Source organism: Marmota marmota, unplaced genomic scaffold (assembly GCF_001458135.2).
Source record: "Marmota marmota marmota unplaced genomic scaffold, marMar, whole genome shotgun sequence".
Classification (NCBI taxonomy): Eukaryota; Metazoa; Chordata; class Mammalia; order Rodentia; family Sciuridae; genus Marmota; species Marmota marmota.
The window spans coordinates 9,742,060-9,763,950 of NW_025999943.1; the positions used below are offsets into that span (position 1 = coordinate 9,742,060).

Consider the following 21,891-nt stretch of genomic DNA (forward strand, 5'->3'; position numbering starts at 1 on the left):
TAAATGTACAACACTATACTCTTCATAGTACACAAAGAACCTTGAAGGAACCCTCACTTTGAGTCCAGACTGAAATGTTATAGAAAGATCTGCCATGGCAAGATTTATCTAGGACAGAATCCACTTGGATAGAACAGACCTTTTGCTGCTCTGAATTTCTACCGTGTTGGAATAAACCTCCTTAAAAACTCTTATTTCAGCACTCTTGTAATCCCAGCAACTGGGGAGGCTGAGACAGGAGAATCACAAGTTTGAGACAATTTAGTGAGACCCTATCTCAAAATAAAAAATAAAGGCTGGAATATAGCTCAATAGTAAAGTGACCTCAGTTTTAATCCCTAGTACCAAGGGGAAATTTTTTCTATTTCAACAAAATAATTCTATTTGCCTTTTTGTTTTATTTTATTTTGTTTATAATTATTTGACAATAAGACTAATGATTGTAACAACTACATTAAATATCTTATAAAAGCAAAACATTTTGAACTTTCTATAAAAATTTGTAATTAGTATTTATGAATAATATCATTTTTAAATTGTTATTTATATGATAAATTTTACTATCAAAAACGTGGAGGAAGAGAAGGATCCAGATTACCATTAAGAGTGAAAAAGGAGCCGGGCACTGTGGCGCATGCTTATAATCTCAGTGGCTTGGGAGGCTGAGGCAGGAGGATGGGAGGCTAAGGCCAGAGGATCGCAAGTTCAAAGCCAGCCTCAGCAAAAATAAGGTGCTAAGCAATTCAGTGAGACCCTGTCTCTAAATAAAATACAAAATAGGGCTGGGGATGTGGCTCAGTGGTCGAGTGCCCCTAAGTTCAATCCCCAGTACCAAAAAAAATGTTAAAAAGGAGATAATGCCACAAATTCTACAGATAGCAATAGGTTCAAAATGTAGTATTATAAACTATTACAATTAATTCTTTCATGCCTATAAGTTTGATAGCTCAGATGAAATGAAAAATGCCTCATAAAACAAAACTAATTAGTGATGAAATCTAAATCTGAATAGTCTTTGTCAAAGGAATCAAATTTATTATGAAAGAAATGTTCAGTGGGCTGGGGCTGTAGCTCAGAGGCAGAGTGCTTGCCTAGAATGTGTGAGGCACTGGGTTCAGTCCTCAGCAGCACATAAAAATAAACAATAAAATAAAAGCATTCTGCCCATCTACAATTACAAACAAAAATTATAAAAAAAAAAAGAAATGTTCATGTCCAGATGGTTTCATTGGTAACATCTGTCAGTCATTTAAAAAAGATGTAGTGCCAAATTGAAAATTCACAAGAAAGGAAAACTTCTTCTCGTGTTATAAGACCAGTATATCTCTGATAATTGAATTTTGGCAAAGACCTAACAAGAAAAGTAAATAGTGTACCAATTTTCTTCATGAACAAAAGTATAAAAATACTTTACAGAGAAAATCTAATCCAATACTATATAAAATAATACAAGTGAGATTTATACAAGGAATATTAAATGAGTTTAATGGTTGAGAAAACAGTACAGTACAACATATTAACAGAATAAAGGAAATACCAGTAAGGTCATGTTAATGCACAAAGCATTTGACAAAATAAACCCTTTTATGATAAAACTCAGTGAAGGAGAAACAGAAGAGAACTTCCTAAATCTGATAGCATTTATAAAAAGTTTAATGAGGAGCTAGCATTATAGCTCAGTAAGTACAGCATACACAAGCCCTAGCTTCAATCCCCAGCACTGACTAAATGGGATTATATACTACAGGGTGAAATACTTATTCCTTAAGACTAGGAATAAGGCAGAGATTTGGGGGGAGTACCAATAATTGAACTCAGGGGCACTCGACCACTGAACTACATCCCCAGCCCTATTTTGTATTTTATTTAGAGACAGGGTCTCACTGAGTTGCTTAGCACCTCACTTTTGCTGAGGCTGGCTTTGAACTCATGATCCTTCTGCCTCAGTCTCATGAGCTACTGGGATTACACGTGTATGCCACCACACCTCGCTCTTTGTTTACCTCTTTTCTCAACACATTACTGGAAGTTAAATAAAAGCAATTCAAGAAAAAAAAATGTTAGGTTTAAAGATTAGAAAGAGAGGTAGAACCTTAAGGAAATTCTAATGAACCAACAAAAAAAAGTCAAAGACTTCTCAAATTATAACTGAATTTAGAAAGATCTCAGGATAGATTAGTATGCAGAAATTAAATATATTTCCATACACTAGTGGCAAAGAGTTGGAAAATTAAATTAAGATCGATTTTTGGGCTGGGAATATAACTCAGTTGGTAGAGTGCATGCACAAGGCTCTGGATTCAATCCCCAGTACCACACACACACAAAAAAAAGAATACAAAAATAAGACCAGTTCTTAATTGAGTAGAGTATCAAATATCAAAAATAATTAGAAACAAATTAACAAAAAAAATGCATTGAAAACTTCAGATGTTGCTGATAGAAACTCAAGGAAGCCTAAATAAAGATACATAGCATGTTAATAGATTAGAAGATTTGGTGTGAAGATGTCATTTCCTCCCAAATTAGTCTATACATTAAACTTTCCAAGCAAATCCCAGCAGGCTTTTTTTTTTCTAGTAGATGTTGACAAAGTGATTTCAAAGATATATATAAACATAAAGGGCCTAAAACAAATAATATTGATAAGTAAGAACATGCTGGAGGGCTGGAGTTGTGGCTCAACAGTAGAATGCTCTCCTAGCATGTGCAAGGTCCTGGGTTCGATACTCAGCACCATATAAAAATAAGTAAAATAAAGGTATTGTGTCCAACTACAACTAAAAAATAAATATTTTAAAATAAAATAAAATATGAACATGCTATATAACTCCCACTAGCTGAATTCAAGACTTATGAAGATATGGTGATAATCAGTGGCACTGTACTACTGTCCTAAGGGCAGATAAGTAGATAAGTGGAATAAAGTCTATAGGTCCTGGTCACTTAATTTTCAACAAAGGCACCAAATCAGTAAATTGGGAAAAAAATGTTTTTCAACAAATACATATGAAAAATTTAGCCTATGTAAAAATATATTTGATACAGATTCTAGATCTAATCCAAAAAACTAAAACTACTAAGCTTTTGGGTATAAACAGACAATATCTTTATGATCTAGGGGAGGCAGAGTTTGTTTGTTTGGGGGGTATTTTGGTTTTTGCAGTTCTAGGGATGAAAACTAGGGTCTCTAACATGCTAGGCTAATTTTCTACCACTATGCCACATCTGTATCCCTGAAAGCAATAAAATGAAACTGATAAATTAGTCTTAACCAAAATAACAAATGACAAGGGTGTGAAGAAACTGAAAATCACTTTGGAAAAAAGTTTGGCAGTTTCTTATAAAGTTAAACAGACCTGTTACCCTGTTAGTATTTATCCAAGAGAAAGTTCAGCTTAGTTGTAGAAGAACATTTATAGCACTTTGATGCACAGTAGCCAAAACATGAAGACAACACAAACACCTGTCAACGGGTAAATGAACTTACAATGTAATACAGCTTAACAGTGAATCAAAATAAACTACTGATAAATGAACAACAAGGATGAATCTGAAGACCATGTTGCTGAATGAAAGAAGGCAGACACAAAATAATATGTAGTATGTGATTCCACTAACTTGAATTTCTAAACTAGGTGAAGCTAATTTAGGAAGAAGCAAAATCAGAACTGCCTTCATGGGGATACAGGGAGAAAGGATTGATTGGAAAGAGACACACAAAACTATGAAAATTATATGGCTTAAGATTTGTACATTTTAGTATCTCTAATTTTTTTCTGAAGAGTGTAAAATAACTGAAGGGAACAAAGTGGGTAGAAGTATAAGTAAACCAAGAATGTATTGATAATCACTGAAGCTGAGTTATAATTGTATATGATTTATTATAAAATTCTGTTCACTTTGTATTTGAAATTTTGTATAGTAAAACTTCATAAAGAAGTAGGAGCAGTAAGTAGAAGGAGAAATATTTGGGTATTGAACTTAGTGTTATATCATTTGATTGTCAACTTAAAAAACAGTGAAACAAATATAAAGTTTTTCCATTCCTTTCCCTAAACTACTTAAGTACGGAGAGGGCATTTACAAATGGGTAAAAGATTTAGAGAACTGAACATAAAGCATTTGGCTAAAACAAGTATAAATAGGTGGCTAAATTTGAGATAATTTGGAATTTAATTGCAGCAATTTAATAATTATTAAATAACCTAAGGGAAAATTTGTCTCCTAATTGATTTGAATTCATAGTTAGGGATTTTGTCTGCATCTGATTTTTTAAATTTTTTTTTAATTTGCTTTCCATATGAAGATTTATACAAATGATTCTGAAAGGTAGGTGGGTTTTTTAATGTACTCAGTTTCAAGGCTTTTTTTACGACTTTATAATTAATAAAAATGTCTTAATGCTTTGTAAGTACATAAAAGGAGAAGGAAAAACACACTATGTGTGTTTGAGAAAATGTATATATATTATATATGTTTACATATCGCTTTTTAATTTTTTTTACTTGTTTTAATTAGTTATACATGACAGTAGTAGAATGCACTTTGATATATATAATGAAGTATAATTTCTCATTCTTCTGGTTACACACGACGTAGAATCCCACCATTCGTAAAGTTATAAATGTACATAAGGTAATAATGTCTGGTTCATTCTACTATCCCTCCTACCCCCTACATATATAGCTTTTTAAGAGATATATACTTGAAAATGTGGCTATAAAGTATCAGTGATATAAAATATTGTTATGAATAGAAATTCTCTTGAAAGGAGTACTAGATAATCTTAAAATTTTTTAATAACTGCTGACTTTAGAACACGTATCTATTAAGTAAGCTAGCTTTCTTAGAAGAAAATTATTACTAATAAATGCTCATGCTTTTGTTATCCATTTTCTCCTTTGATTCCTACATGGTCAAAAATGTCTTATAATGTAAAAAGTATTTTAATTAATATTTAACAAATAGCTAGTATATATTTTATAATAACAACTTATCCATTTTTTTAGATTGTTTTGAAAAATCCAGTAAATACATATGTAAACTCATGTTTGCAATCTTTTTAGCTACAGAAGATCATAAGTAAACAAGATGACTTAAAGACAATGAAAACTAATGAAATAGACTGTCAGGTATGTACATTCATAATCTAAAATTTACAAACAGACAATATTTATAGTAATTGCTCTATTGTGTTGTTCAAATAAGTATTCACAAATAGTTGATAAGTTGTAAATAATAATATTTTAAATAGTTATGCTATATTAACATGGGGTCCTAACTCCAAAAGGTACACAAGAATATATAAATAGAGTGGTATTCCCTCTGCCCCTTTCTGCCCAGTTCTTCCTAAGGAGAAGAGTGTTATAAATTTCCTGTGTATTCCTCAAGAGAAATTTTATGCATATAAACCACATATGTAAAATTCGTTTAATAAATAGGTCTATATCTGTTTTTCATGTTTATAAAAGCAGTAGCATGCTATACATTGCTCCACACTTTTCTTTTTTTGCTTAATATATCTAGATATCTCATTCTTTTTAATGACTATATTTACTTTGTTGTATGGGTGTAGCAGTTTCATTCCTCTTTTGGAAAACATTTAACATGTATTCATCTTTGCATATTAAAATAATACTAAATAAATAATCCTGTAATTACACCATTACATATGTGTTTGTGTGTGTACCTAAGGGATAACTACAGAAACATAGTTGCTGAATCAAAAGGTATAAGTATTTCTAAGGTTATTGACGCACTCGCTCAAGATTGACTAATAACTTCTATAGAATATGAACCAATTTTCATTCCCAATGAAATGCATGTAAGCAAATTTTTAATTAATAATCTTTCAATTAATCATAATTCCATGTTATGCTTTTCATGAAATTTTCTTAAGTTTCCAGAGTATATCATCTTTTGGAGAATGTCTGTTTCAAAATTTGTAAAATTATTAGCAGTGTGGTTTTTGTTTACATTGTATTCCCTTTGAATAATCCTATACTGGACTTCTTTGTCTCACATCTAAGTTTTTAAATGCTATATCCTTTTCCTACATGTATATAACCTATATGTTTTCATAATACCCTGAATGTCCCCATCATAGCACATTGTCATTTAATATAATTGTTTGTTTAATGATATGTATGGACTCGTGCGTGACAACTAAGGAAGCCCACTCAAGCCTTGATGTCCAGAGATGTTACTGGAGTCAATCATGTAAACCTAGTTGGCTGCCAACATACTTGAACCTTAGTATCCAGCCCGTCCAGAAATAAGGCTGAACCCCTTTACCCAACATCCCTACCCTAAATCTCCTTGTTAGACTATCTGATGTGGTTCAAGGCCCCAGACACCCTTGCCTTAGGAACCACCAGCGGCCCTGGACAAAGTCTAGACCTGTTCTTATGTAAGATTAATTCTTTATTTATACAGGTTGTGTCCATGTGGCCTGGTAAAACACAAGTCATATATCATATGCTCAATTAATGTTTTTGGTTTTTTTGCTCTGCTGGGATTGAACCCAGGGTCTTATACATGCTAGACAAGTCCTCTACTACTGAGCTACATTCCCATACTCTATGTTACAGAATATTAAGATTGTTTCTGGAATGAAGGTATAGCACAGTGGTAGAATATGTGCTTAGCATGTACAAGGCCCTGGATTCAATCCACAGCACCAAATTTAAAAAAAAAAAAAAATTATTTACACTATTGCTATTAGAAGTCATGGTGCTACTCAGGAAGCTGAGGCAAGAGGATTGTTTGAGCCCATGAGTTCAAGACAATCCTGGGCAACATGCAAGACCCCATCTCAAAAAAATAAAGCTGAGCTTTATTATTATATATTACAGATTACATCTGTAATCCCAGCTACTCGGGAGGCAGGAGGATCACAAGTTCAAAGCCATCCTCTGCAATTTAGAGAGGCCCTAAGTAACTTAGCAAGACCCTATCTCAAAGTATAAAAAAGGCCAAGAATGTAGATCAGTGGTTAAGTGCCCCTGGGTTCAATTCCTGGTACCTAAATAAATAAATACTAATAAATATCTATTAAACACATAAATTTATCCTAGAGTTCTAAAAGTGAAATTCTCGGATCAAAAGGCATGAATATTTTTTAAGGTTTTTGATACCTATTGCCAGATTCCTTTCTGGAAAGGTTTTTTAACAATTGACAGTGCCAGCAGCATTCAGTGAGCCTGCCATCTCAAATCTCTCTAGGATCGATCTCTTTATTTTGTTTCGTTTTTAATCTGTGCCAGTTTGGTAGGAGAAGAAGGTATCTCACATAATCTTTTTTTTTTTTTTTTCGAATAACTATAGATCTTTTGTACTTCTTATTTTGCAAGTTTTCTTTTTCTGTCTTTTTGGGAGAAATTTTCCTTAGGTTTTTGTTTCACATATACTTTTACAAGTATTTTATATTTAAAGATATTAAACTAAGATCTGTCAAAAGTATTCAGATATTTTTCAGATTAGTTTTGATTGTCATGTTTTGGCTATGTTTTTGTTTTTTGTTTTTTTTTTTTAACTGTAGTTCTGTTTTTTTGTTTTTGTTTTTGTTTTTGAAGTGCTGGGAATTGAACCCAGGGCCTTGTTCATTCTAGGCAAGCACTCTGCCAACTAAGCTATATCCCCAGCCCTCTGTGGGTTTTTTTATCCAATTATTTTCATTTCTTAAAAGTGTATCCCTGTCAAAATTCACTATAAATACTAACATATTCTTACTTAGTTCTGGTTTCATTTCTTTACATTTAATTTTTTCCTTCATCAAAATTCATTTTGTAAGGGTAAACCCAGGGAACTTTGTATTGTTACTGTTATGTAGACTCTTTTTTCCCTGAAGGGAAAAATTATTACTACCAAATAGGAAATCTATTTGATTTTTAATGTTTGTGTTCTGATGGACCTTACTGAATTTTCTCATGATTTCGATTTTTTTCTATTGATTTTCTTGGTTGTATAAAATCATTTTATCTCTAATATTAATCTTATATATTATACAAAATTAACAGGAAAATATGTTAAATAATAGTGTTAATGGCAGGCATCCTGATCATTATTTTTGACAAACACTGGAGAAGGAGAAAGTGGATGTGGACAAGGTGATATGCTCAAACTTAGCAAAATGATTCTAAAGTCATAAAGAATGAGAGAACAGTCACAAACTTTCTGAAAAATACAAGTACCTCTCATTAGAGGTACTTATCCAAATAAAGTGGTATCATGAGAAATAAAAGTTAAAAATATAAATGCAAATACATACAATTATTAGTATATGTAATATAGGTAGCACTTTAAATTGGTGGGAAAATATTGTGAAATTACTTGTTGATAATCCAAAAACCTAGAAGTTATTCTTGACATCTCCTTGTTCCTCCTATACAGCTAAGTCACTATGTCCAATCTCTTCTGCCTCTTAAATATTTCCAAATCCACGTTTTTTTCTTCTGCTTCCACTACTGTCATTTGAGAAAGCCACTATCATTTTCTCACTTTGAATATTACAGTGGCCTCCTAACTGATCTCCCTGTATTCACTGTCTTTGCATTTTCAGGCTGTAGCCAGGGATGACTTAAGCACAAATATAATGTGACTACTACTTAATTCTTCAATCAAACACTACATATTTCATACATGGATCAAAACATCACATCGTACCCATAAATATATACATTTTAGCCATCAGCAGTAACATAATAAAAATTTTTCAACAGTGTGAAAAATCCTTTTTTTTTAAAGAGAGAGAGAAGAGAGAGAGAGAATTTTTTAATATTTATTTTTCAGTTTTTGGTGGACACAACATCTTTATTTTTATGTGGTGCTGAGGATCGAACCCAGCGCCCCGCCCCGCGCATGCCAGGCGAGCCCATTACCGCTTGAGGCACATCCCCAGCCCCATGAAAAATCCTTATAAGCCTATGTCATCTGTCTCTGACCTTCCTCCAGCCTGTTGCTGTACCACTTTCCTCTGCAACAGAGTATGTGGTCTAACTACCTAGGTTCTAATGCTGCTTTCAACATTTAGTAGCTATATGACCCTGGGCATACCTGTCTACCAGTCTACTCCATTGGGAAATTTGGGAGATTAAATGAGTTAATACATTACAATCTCTTAGAATTGTGTTTAACACCCAAGTAGATAAAGAGTTTGCTGTTATACTTACTTTTGCTTCCTACATCTCAGCCGTAGAGCACCATGCTTTCTGCACATTCAGGCCTTTACACATGCTCCCTGTTTGGAATGTTTATTCCCACTTCTTTCTTACTAAACTTTGCTAAGGTTTCAAATCATAGTTTAAATGGCATTTTCTTAGGGATACATTGCCTGAGCTCCTAAGGAAATCCTATCTCATACTCCCATAACTCCCTGTACATCTTCCTAGTACTTTCATGCTGTGATTACTTTGTGTGGGGGTAGGAGGGAGAAGGGGTGTGTGCCTGCTCCAGGCACTGGAGATTGAACCCAGGGCCTCAAGCATGCTAAACTTGTGCTCTTCCACTGAGCTATACCTCCAGCTCCTGTATGTTTACTGTTTTTAATAACTTGCCCACCTGTCTCACAGTAATAGAAAACCATGAATCCTCAAGGACTATTAAAATGCCTGGTACATACTGGGCCTTCACTACATCCTCGTTGGTGACTAATGGACTAACTGACCAAACGATACTGAGCTTATGTCACTTTTTATTTCAGAATAAATTCCAGATGAATCAGAGATTTAAATGTCAAAAATGATACTATAAAAGTACTACAAGAAACTAATGTTTTAGATTGTTGAGGTAGAAGGTTTTTTGTTTTTGAGGCAGTTAATGTTCTAAAAACAGAGGAAAATTCTGGTAGATGTGACTATTATTATTTTTTTAATGACTAACATCTCAGTTGGAAAATAAACATGAATAATCAAAGAAAAACCAAGTTGAATTAATAGTGATTTTTTAAAATGTGTTTTCCTACCAGATTGGCAATGATAAGAAAGATTACTAATCTATATTCTCTAAGGTAAATGTCAGTGAACACTTTTTTAAAAAATTTTTTTTAGTTGTTGGACCTTTATTTATTTATATGTGGTGCTGAGAATCTAATCCAGTGCCTCACCCATATGAGGCGCTCTTCCACTGAGCCACAACTCCAGCCCCAGTGGCACTCTTGACAGGAAATTAAATTGCAAAGATATCTAATAAAATTTAAGTGTAAATGCCATTTGACCCAGAAGTTTCATTTCTGTGGACTTAAAATTACAAGTACATAAAGATAAAGAACAGTATTTCCCACAGCAGTGTTTATATTTTTTTAAAAATGGAAATAGTCTAAATATCCATTAGTAGAAAATGAGTTCATTACATTATGGCAGGCATCCTTGGCTAACTCATATGTCAAAACATCAAACAAAAAGATATTCATTAGTCCCAAATCTAACCCAAATGATAACTCTCTACAGAACTAACATCTTTTAAACTCTGATTCTAAAAAAAGACTACTTCTGCATTATGTACTCAAATGCTTCCCTGTCATGTTGTCTAAAACACACATTTACTCTGCTTCCTCCTTTTTTTCTTAGGAGAAAAAGTTCTGAATATGGAGGTTTCCAGTTTGAGAGCTGTATATTATTTCAAAATACTTGACAGAAATCATATTTATTCCTACAGAGCTTCAAAGCCTATTTTGATGTTAACTTTGCTTTGGGCTAAATGTATTCTCCAATAGATCATACATTTTGATTTGCAATTATGTTCTGATCAATAAACACAAGAAAATAAGTGGTTGATAGAGCATATTAGACCACAGATATCCTGTGGGAGAATAAAAAGGCTCATTTAGAATAATCTTTCTTATCATTGCCAATCTGGTAGGAAAACACATTTTTAAAAATCACTATTAATTCAGCTTGGTTTTTCTTTGATTATTCATGTTTATTTTTCTCATCAGAAACCATGGAGACCACAAAGAAGTATCACAATATTTTCCAAGTGCTAAAGAGGAAAAAATTGTCAAAACAGAATCCAAATTCTAGTGAAAATACTCTTCAAGGGGTTGGGGATGTGGCTCAAGCGGTAGCGTGCTCGCCTGGCATGCGTGCGGCCCGGGTTCGATCCCCTGTACCACAAAGTTAAACTAAGAAAGATGACAAACCAATATACCTCGTGAATGGGGAAACCAAAATCCTTAACAAGAATCAGCAAATTGAATTCATCAAGATAGTAAAAAAATAATTATATATCATGATCAAGTATGACTTATTCCAGAAAGGTTCAGTATTCCAAAAGCAATCAATGTAGCCTAGCATATTTAAAGGCTATAGAACAAAAATCACCCAATTTTAACAGTCTGTGTAGAAAAAGCATTTGACAAAATTTAACAGTCATTCATGTTTAGGTTTTTTTATATTAAAAGGGCTCATTAAAATATAAGTGGGAGGGACTGGAATTGTGGCTCAGTGGTAGAGCACTTGCCTAGCATGTGTGAGGCACTGGGTTCAATTCTCAGCACCACATAAAAATAAATAAATAAAATAAAATTTTTTTAAAAAAATGTGTGTATACACACACACACACACACATATATAAATGGGAATTCTATATAGGCAACTTGATCAAGAGCACCAATTTAAAAAAAAAAAACTAACATGATGAAAAACTTATTTCCTTTCCCCTAAGGTAAGGGTATTTATTTTCATGACTCTTATTACACAACAGTAGTGCTGAAAGTTCTAATCACTACAATAAGGGAACACAAAGAAATAAAAGACCTGTACTTGTAGATGACATTGTCTCTCTAGAAACTCCTGAGGAATTTATCATGCACCCCCCCAAATAGAACAGTAACTAACATTGATTTTAGGAAGTTCACAGGATATAAGCCAGCTGTGTAAAGAATCAAGCACATTTATGTATACTAGCAATGACTATCTAGACACCAAAATTTAAAATACAATGTTATTTACAATTCTAAAACAATAATAAAGTATCTTCAGCAATAGCTAGTACACCTGGATATCTGTATGGAAAAAAAATTGAAGTTGACTCCTTCCTCACACCAAAAAAAAAAAAAAAAGAAAACTCAGATGGATCAAATATCTTAAAATAAGGACTACAGCTAAGGAATTCCTTTAAAAATATAGGCAGGAGCCGGCCACAGTGATGCACGCCTATGATCCCAGCAGCTTAGGAGGCTGAGGCAGAAGGATCTGAGGCAGTAAGGCTCTAAGCAACGCAGTGAGACCTTGTCTGTAAATAAAATACAAAATAGGGCTGGGGATATGGCTCAGTGGTTAAGTGCCCCTGAGTTCAATTCTCAGTTACCAGCCCCACCCTCACCCCCACATCCCCACAAAAAATATATATATATATATATATATGGGAATGTCATATGATATTGAATTTGACAATGGCTTTTTAGATATAACATTTAAAACAAGAAACAGCACTTCTCAGAAGAAGATATACATTCCATCAACAAATATGAAAAAATGTTTAACATCTCTAGTAATTAGAGAAATGCAAATCAAAACTACTCTTAAGATTTCATCTCACGCCAGTCAGAATGGCAGTTATCAAGAATATAAACAACAATAAATGTTGGCAAGGATGTGGGGGAAAAGGCACACTCATTTAGTGCTGGTGCTACTTCAGATTGGTACAATCAATCTGGAAAGCAATATGGAGATTCCTTAGAAAGCTTGGAATGGAGCCATCATTTGACCCAGCTATCCCACTCCTTGGTCTATATCAAAAAGACTTAAAATCAGCATACTATAGTAATGCAGCCACCTCAATGTTTATAGCAGTTCAATTCATAATAGTGGAACTATGGAAGCAACCTAGGTGCCCTTCAATAGATGAATGGATAAAGAAACTGTGGTATATAAACACAATGGAATATTACTCAGCACTAAAAGAGAATAATGGCATTTGCAGGTAAATGGATGTAGTTGGAGAATATTATGCTAAGTGAAGTAAGCCAATCCCAAAGCAACAAAGACGAATGTTCTCTCTGAAGTGGATGCTGATCCATAATGGGGGAGGGGGGACATGGGAAAAATGGAGGAACTTTGATGGGGCAAAGGGGAGGGAGTATGGGAGCAGGAAAGATGGTGGAAAGAGATGGACATCATTACCCTAGGTACATGTATAACTGCACATATGATGTGTTGCCTTATCATGTACAACCATAGAAATGTAGTTTTGCTGCGGTTGTGTACAATGAATTAAATACATTCTGTTATCATATATACCTAATTAAAATAAATAATTAAGATTAAAATATTAGGTATAATAGGAAAAAAGAATATGTTAATATTAAACTGCAATTATCTTTTGAGAGACAAACAAATGGCTTAAGAATGAAAAAAAGAGAGCTGGGGATGTGGCTCAAGTGGTGGCGCGCTCGCCTGGCATGCGCGCGGCCTGGCTTCGATCCTCAGCACCACATACAAACAAAGATGCTGTGTCCGCTGAAAACTAAAAAAGAAATATGAAAAAAAGAAACAGAAGAAAAAATAAGATATTGGACTTCATCAAAATCAAAAAGTTTTGTTCACCAAAGGACACTATGAAGTGTAAACAGACAACCTATAAACCTTGCAAATCATATATCTAATAAGGGTCTAGTATCAGAATACTTAAAGAACTCTTGCAACTCAACACCAGAAAAGCAACCCAATTAAAAAGCAGCCAAAGGACTTGAATAGACATTTCTCCAAGGAATACACAGGAACAGAAACAAAACATGAAAAGATGCTCAGCACCATCATTAGGGAAGTGCAAGTTAAAACTGTAGTGAGATTATCACAACATACCTAATCCATATAACTAAAATGTTAAAATGCTTACAACACCAAAGATTGTAAAGATGCAGAGAAAAAAAAAATGCAAAGATGCAGGTTACTTATCTTTTGCTAGTGGGAAAGTAAAGTGATAACTGCCAGTCTGAAAAATCCTGAGTATTTGTTCCACAAAAATGAAAACCTGTGTTCACCCAAAACCTGTACACAAATTTTTAACAGCTTTATTTGTAGTAGTCTAAAATTAGAAATAATTCAAATGTTCTTCAACAGGTGAATGGTTAAAAAGTATGGTAATCCATACCATGAAATATTACTCTGCAATTAAAAGAAACCAGCAAAAACCTAGATAATCTCCAGAGAATCGTGCTGAGGGGGGAAAAAAAAAAAGCCAGGGTTGAGGATTTAGCTCAGTTGGTAGAGTGCTCGTCTTGCATGCACAGGGCGATGCATTCAATCCCCAGCACCAAAAAAAAAGGCCAACATTACACGTTATGTACTGTATTATAGCTTCTTGTTCTTGTTGCTGGGAGTCAAAGCCAGGGCCTCATGCATGCTAGGCAAGGCAAGTAGTTGTTCTATCCCAACCTGTTAATGTTTTTGAAATGATCGTATTATAAATATGGGGAATTAATAGCTGCCAGAGAGGCTGGAGTTACAGGTCAGTGGTAGAGCATTTGCCCAACCTGTGCTAGGTCCTAAGTTCTATCATCAGCAACAGGAGAAAAAAAAAAAAAAAGCTTTTAGAGGTTAGAGGGTGGAGCTAGAGGGAAGTTGCCATAAGCTATAAAAGATTAAGTGAGGAAGGAAAGTCTCTCTGTTGACTATATCAAGGTGAGATATTGTACTATAGTTTTATAAGATGTCACCCTTAGGGGCTGGGGATGTGGGTCAAGTGGTAGCGCGCTCGCCTGGCATGCGTGCGGCCCGGGTTCGATCCTCAGCACCACATACAAAACAAAGATGTTGTGTCCGCCGAGAAAAACTAAAAAATAAATATTAAAATATTCTCTCTCTCTCTCTCTCTCTCTCTCTCTAAAAAAAAAAAAATAATAATAATAAGATGTCACCCTTAGAAGAAACTGAATAAATGATACCAGGGATCTTTGTGTATCATTACTTAGAATTTCAATAAAGAGCTAAGATTTTTTAATAAAAGTATGAGAACAAATGCATGGGAAATATGTATTTATTCCTTGGGTTGTGTTCTTATCTACAGCGAGTTTTTTGCACCTTTTGCCTAATTTGTTTTTTTTCTGTTTCCTGCTCTAGTGCCTTTGCTAAGTTTCCATGCCATATTTTTTTCCTTAGGCTTATACTCTGGTAGAACATGGATGAGATTCTCTTTCATACATTGCCCATATTACCTGGAACTAATTTATCTTTTTCCCCCAGCCTGCAGGTACTGCATTTTGATCCGCTGTTGTGTGTAGACTGTAGGGATAGAGGAGTTTCCTCAGCCAAATGCAGAGCTTGAATGAAAGGGTAGATTCATCATTATACAAAATATATGTAAGAAGATTTGAAGTTGGTGTCAACATACCTTATATACAAACAGAGAGATTAAAAATTTTGGTATATATGTGTATTAAGAATTGTAATGCAAAAAAAAAAAAAGAGTACATGTATAATGGCATTTAAAAAAAGGGTAGATTCTGTTCTCTCTGATCCCATTAAATATCCAACACCTGCTCTACCCCTCCAAGGCATATTCCGCCCTGAGGACTTTATTCCCTTAGTTAAACAGTGATTTAGGAGCTTGTAAGCCCTTGAAGCCCTTCCTAATGCTGCTCAAGTCACTCCCAGCTGGGTAGGAGCGTCTACTGGAGGTTTTCCCTAACTTGTCTTAGGACTGTCTTCTCACCCCATTAACCTACTTTTCGCTGAATTGAAGGTTTTAATGCAATAATCTCATGTTCTCTTCTATTTTTTTTTTTAATTTCTCTCAGCAATGATTCATAGTTTTCTACATCAACTTTTTGTAGTTGTGTAGTTAAATAGAACTCTAGATACTTAACAGGGTTTTAATGACATTACAGTGTATCTCTTAAATTTTCTTTTCTTTTTTTTTTTTTTTTTATTGGTAGAGGATAGGAAAGGTAGCAGAATGTTCTCTTCTATTACTGAGAAGTAGGTTATAGAGGTAGAATTAGGAGCATGATGGAGATTCTATACCTGAAATTAGTGTTTCTTTCTCTGACTGCTCTTTTTTCCAAAGAACACTTAAAATTGTACCCCCTTTTGGTGTTTGTTTGCTGCTGATAAATTTATTAGTGGTTTTATTTTCCTTTGTTTCTTTCTTCTTCAGTTTCTTAATAAATAACACAATCTACTTCATTTATTACCTTTAATGGAATTTTCACCTTTTTTTAATATTTATTTTTTAGTTATAGGTGGACACAATATCTTTATTTTATTTTTATGTGGTGCTAAGGATCGAACCCAGTGCTTCATGCATGCTGGGCAAGTGGTCTTCCTCTGAGTCACAATCCCAGCTCAAATTTTCACCTATTGATTTGGTAATTAGGAAAAACAAGTGTTTGCAAGTATTTCTAAGGTTCAGCTAAAGCTCAAAGACTCCTGCTTTAATTTTCAGTGATATTAGAAAATATCTAGAGATCACATTTTGAAATGATATTTACTTTTCTGTTCTAAGCCCCCATTTTGGCCTGATCTAAGATTTTGCTTCCTGATGAAGTCCATCTTGTATTTCTAGTCTTTACTATTTTTCTCCTGCTTGAACAAAGATGATAATGTAATAATGTCAGGCAAAGTAACATACAGAAGGAATGACTACATCGCTCTTTTTCACCTTTTATTTTTTCCTGCAAGAATCATTTCTGGACATTATACCAAGAGTTCTAGTCTACAGGTTTCATTTTTTGTTCTTGTGAGTATTTATTTGAAATTATTTAATTTTTTATAGGAACAAGTAATGAAAGAACCTGAAATTAACACAACCCTTCAGATGTACTTCTTTGGAAAAAGAGGAGAAAGAAAACTTCACTATAAAGAATTTCGAAGGTAATATAAATGTATTTATTTAGGAGAATGTTATGAAGTGCTGTGGCACATGCCTATAATCCCAGGAGCTTGGGAGGCTGAGGCAGGACCACCATGAGTTCAAAGCCAGCCTCAGCAAAAGCAAGACACTAAGCAACTCAGTGAGACTCTGTCTCTAAATAAAATACAAAACAGGGCTGGGGATGTGGCTCAGTGGTCAAGTCCCCCTGAATTCAATCCCCAGTACTAGGGGAAAAAAATGTTATGCATAAGAAATGAAGAAACTGGGGCTGGGGTTGTGGCTTAGTGATAGAGTGCTCGCCTAGCATGCAGGGGTTCGATCCTCAGTACCTCATAAATGTAAAATAAAGATATTGTGTTCATCTAAAACTAAAAAATAAATATTAAAAAAAAAAGAAATGAAGAAACTGAATATATTCATTTCTCAACACTGCAGACCAAAAACTACTATACATGGGTCTATATGGCATTTTGTCTCTGAGAAATGAACCTATGAAGCATAAAGTTACTTATGCTGAAAATATTCTAATCTATTATAAAAAGTAATCTGTTTTATGGAATATAATAATTCTTTTTAGTAATTTTGTGTTTGCAACTAAGAGACATGCCCTTGGTGTCAGTTTATTCTTAATGCAAAACAAAGCAACCCATCTTAAAACACAGACCATTTATTATGCCCATGAGTCCTCAGGTCAGTTGGATGTAATTACAGTGGGGGCCAGGTTAGGTTGGTCTTGACTGGACTTACTCATTTGCAGTCTGCTGATAGGTTAGCTGATAGTGATCTCTTCTAAGGTTACCTCTGCTGAAACAACTTAGCTGTGCTCCACATGGTCTCTGATTCTCTAGCACAAGGGCTGGCCAGCTTTTTCTGCAAAGGGCCAAATGGTAAATATGGCCTCTGTCACAATTGCACAACTCTACTCTTGTAGTTTGAAAGCAGCCAAAAATAATACATTAACAGACATGTCCAAATTTCAGTAAAACTTTACATGAACCTTATTCTTAAACAACTTATTTAACTTCTCATTATCTGTAGAATGAGAATAATTTTATATATATATATATATATATTCATATATATACATACATATATGCATATATATGTATATATAGATGTATATACATATACACACACATGAATGTTTAAATATAGGATCCTGCTTAACTTCTTCCCAATGAGAGTAACTCCATACAAAACAAGATACGTGCCTCCTTGTGCCACTCCATTAACCAAAGTCCTAAAACAGATATCAGAAAGCAGTACAGTATAGTAGGGAAAACACTGATTTGGGAAACACAAGCCTTGCATCTTGTTCAACTCAGTAGAGTTTAATAAAGACTTATTGAGTGCATACTATGTACTATTTGTCAGGCCATGTTTCAGACATTGGGAACAGTCCCTTATAGGGACATACAGAAACATTTAAATGCATTGTAATCAATGCTTTCATAGATTAAGAGGTATTTTGGTAATGCAGAAAATCATTTAGTGCTCCCTGTGTTGAAGTTTGGGAGCAAATGAGCAGGGAAGGACCCCATTAAAGAGGAAGACCGTGAATTTAAACAGATACTAATATGTGCAGCTATTGTATGATGTTCTTCAAGTCAGTTGAAGAAGCCTATTAGCATCCCAAGGGGACATAAGCAAGAAAGCTCATACTGAGAATATGAGCAAGAAAGTGGCTCAAACTAGCAAAAAGTGAAGTCTGCCTGGGCTTAATTAATGAGGAAAATGAAAAGATGGTTACATAACATCCTCAGCACTGTTAGCGGCTACTGTTGAATACTTATGACATGTGTGGCATTTTTCTAAGCGTTTTATATATATTATCTTGCCTGTCCTTATAAGGTGAGATAGGTATTCTTCCCTTTTATTACTGGAACCAGTGAATATGTATCACACCATTCATCAGCTCCATTTAGAAATAAGATGTTGTCTTTGATCTATGTGTCTCTATCACTCTCACTTGCACTTTCTCTCTCTCTATCCAGTCACCAAATACTGTTAATTCTTTTCTCATCAATAATCTCTTGGATTCTTCTTGCCTCTGACAGGTCTCTTTGCTTCATGTCAGATCTATCAGTGCAAACTTGAAATGCTTCCAGTTTTAGATAATATTCTGCTTTGACCCATAAATAAACATGGCATTTAAAAATTTGTATATCCACTACATCCAGAAAATGTAGATAACAGACTTTTGCCTACCACATAGGAAGAAGCCCAAGATAAAACAAGTTTTTAAGGTTTGGAGGGAATTTTAAAGCAAATAATTGTTTACAGTGACAAATTTTCTCCCACTGCATTAGAATGTACCTCTTTTTTCACCCCATTGATTTTTATTTAAATTGTGACATGACAGTAAAGAAATTTTAACATGTAGAAAAGTGAGTAAAGAGATCTGTAACGTATTAAAACTCATAGAAATAATAATACTTTTCACATGATTTAGTAATAAAACAAGTGCAGCATTTCTGGGTCCTATTCAGATATCCTTTCAACTTGTACCTTTCCCAGGAGCTATTGATGAAAGTTTCATCAATGTGCCATGTTGTTTTTATGAGAAAGGAATGTTGATCATATAGATATATGTTATTGTCCAAAAGATTATCGATATCTTTAGGAAGATCTTTCAATTCAAAGCCATTGGTAACGTATAAATTTTGATATCTGAAAAATTTTAGAAACTATTAATTATGATTAACATTCTAAAAGCAGTGCCCCTTAAACTTGTCTGATCATTGATAATGTTTCTATATTGGAAAAATTGTTTTCCATGGAATTTTATTTTCTTTGGATATATCAAAACAATTTACATAATTTTAAAATATTTATCAAAATGTAGATTGCCAGGGCTGGGGTTGTGGCTCAAGTGGTAGAGCACTTCCCTAGCATGTGCTAGGCACTGGGTTGATTCTCAGCACCACATATAAATAAATGAATGAATGAATGAATGAATGAATACATCCATCAACATCTAATTAAAACACACACACACACACACACAAATGTATATTGCCAGATATAATTTACACAAATAAATTGAGTATGGGAAGTCAGAGATTAAATGAAGCAGGCATTGAACCTTACCAACTTCTCTGCATCTTCTTCCCCACAAGCCTTTTTATAGCAATAACACTATAACTGCTCACTATATCAAGACACCTGTCAATCAGGAGGGAATAATGAAGGCACTTTGAAGTCCTATTTACAATATTATGGTCGAATGCTATTAATTGCTTTTATCAATTTTTTTGTATTTTAATATTTAGATTTACAGAAAATTTACAAACAGAGATTCAAGAAATGGAATTCCTTCAGTTTTCTAAAGGTTTGAGTTTCATGAGAAAAGAAGACTTTGCAGAGTGGCTACTTTTTTTCACTAACACTGAAAATAAAGACGTTTATTGGAAAAACGTTAGAGAGAGGTTGTCAGCAGGAGAGGTTCGTATGCCCTTTTCATTTGCATGTGATAAAGATAAAATAAGTTAGCATTTTCTTTTTTATTAAAGTAACTTCTAAGTTAACCAAGATTGTTCTTTTATGGAACTATAAAATCAAGTTGAAGAATATTTTCCACATACTGTTTTCCTATGAATGAAGTACTAAGACAGAATTAGTATAGTAATCATGAGTTTACATTACCACTAAAGTTAGGAACAAGAATCTCCTCTTACCACTGTTATTAAATATATGTTGGAGGACCTTAGCCATTGCAAGTAAGTAAGATTATTTTTTTAAAGAGTATAAAAATTGGAAGGTAACAATTGTCTTTCCACTTGATATGATTTTGTGCCCAGAGAATCCAGTCAAAAAAATCATTAGAAACAATAATTCAAGTAAATGCCTATTGCAGTGCTAATATATTAGAAGTACCTGTCCTAGATACAAATTTCAAGTTAGAAAATGTAATGGGGTGTGTGTATGTGTGTGTGAAGTATAGAATGATGACCACCAAACTATTAGTAATGATTACTGTACAGTAGTGAGATTCCAAGTGATTTTTACTTTCTCTCTTAATACTTTTATGTATTGTTCCAAAAACCATTTTGCGGCAGACATATAATTTTATATAACTTTTTTAAAAACACTATTTCTAATGTGAAAGAAAATATTAAACATAAAGATCCCATTATAACTGAAATATAAATATATAACAATTAGAAATACATCTAACAGTGGCTGGGGTTATAGTTCAGTGGTAGAGTGCTTGTCTCGCACACATGAGGCACTGTGCACTGGGTTCAATCATCAGCACCACATTAAAAAAATAAAGGGCTGGGGACATAGCTTGGTAAGTGATTGCCTTGCAGGCACAAGGCCCTGAGTTCAATCTCCAGCACCACAAAAATAAAATAAAATAAAAATAAAGGTATTGTGTTCATCTGCAACTAAAAAAAAAAGAAAAAAATGAAGAAAGCTTTCTAATGTTGATGGCTATCAAAGAAAACTTATCTATATTATATATGGGATATATATATATAAAATAACGGCCACTCTTCCTTTAATAGGTCTATAAATATAATGATTTTATTACTTAGAACATCCTAGATTTACTGCAGTTACAAATTAACTGGTTATTTAAAAAAAGATATTTTGTTTTAGTTGTAGTTGGACACAATACCTTTATTTTATTTTTATGTGGTGCTGAGGATCGAAACCAGCATCCCACATGTGCTAGGCAAGGGCTCTACCACTGAGCCACAACCCTAGCCCCTGATTAATAGACTGTTAATAAAATAAAGCAAAGTCTAGAAATGTGTGAAGAGGATGTTCCCACCGTAAAACAAGATTTTGTGTATGTGTATGTACACGTGAAATAGTATACAAGTAGAATATTTCTGGTAGGATGAACAGGTGTCAGTGCTTTATCTCTGGGGAAAGGAATTGAAGATTAGAAGAGTAACAAAATTTTTTTCATTATTTATACTTTGTACTGCTTGAATTTTTATGATGTTCACAGCCAAATTGAGCCAGAACATTAGGGTAGATTGCAGAAAGGCCAAAGAAAGTGCCCAGAGCGCAGCAAGACATATGTTTTACTGGGAAAAGCTTAAGAGAGTTTAGTGACTGCTT

At 33.8% G+C, this 21,891-nt stretch overlaps 1 protein-coding gene and 1 long non-coding RNA gene across 6 annotated transcripts in view; one reads left to right on the forward strand and one right to left on the reverse strand.

Moving 5' to 3' along the window:
- Positions 1-21,891, forward strand: part of Micu2 (mitochondrial calcium uptake 2) — a 110,415-nt gene that overhangs the window by 84,371 nt on the left and 4,153 nt on the right. For all 5 annotated transcript variants that reach the window (XM_015499333.2, XM_048801418.1, XM_015499332.2 and 2 more), the window contains 3 exons: positions 5,070-5,135; positions 16,717-16,814; positions 20,088-20,259. In XM_015499333.2, coding sequence (XP_015354819.1) covers positions 5,070-5,135; positions 16,717-16,814; positions 20,088-20,259 — 336 coding nt within the window. The remainder of the gene's footprint in view (positions 1-5,069; positions 5,136-16,716; positions 16,815-20,087; positions 20,260-21,891) is intronic.
- On the reverse strand, positions 1,482-15,238 carry LOC125616345. The gene is made up of 3 exons (XR_007346967.1): positions 15,226-15,238; positions 5,763-5,765; positions 1,482-1,621 (listed from the first exon to the last, which is right to left on the reverse strand). It is a non-coding gene; the product is annotated as an uncharacterized LOC125616345 (long non-coding RNA).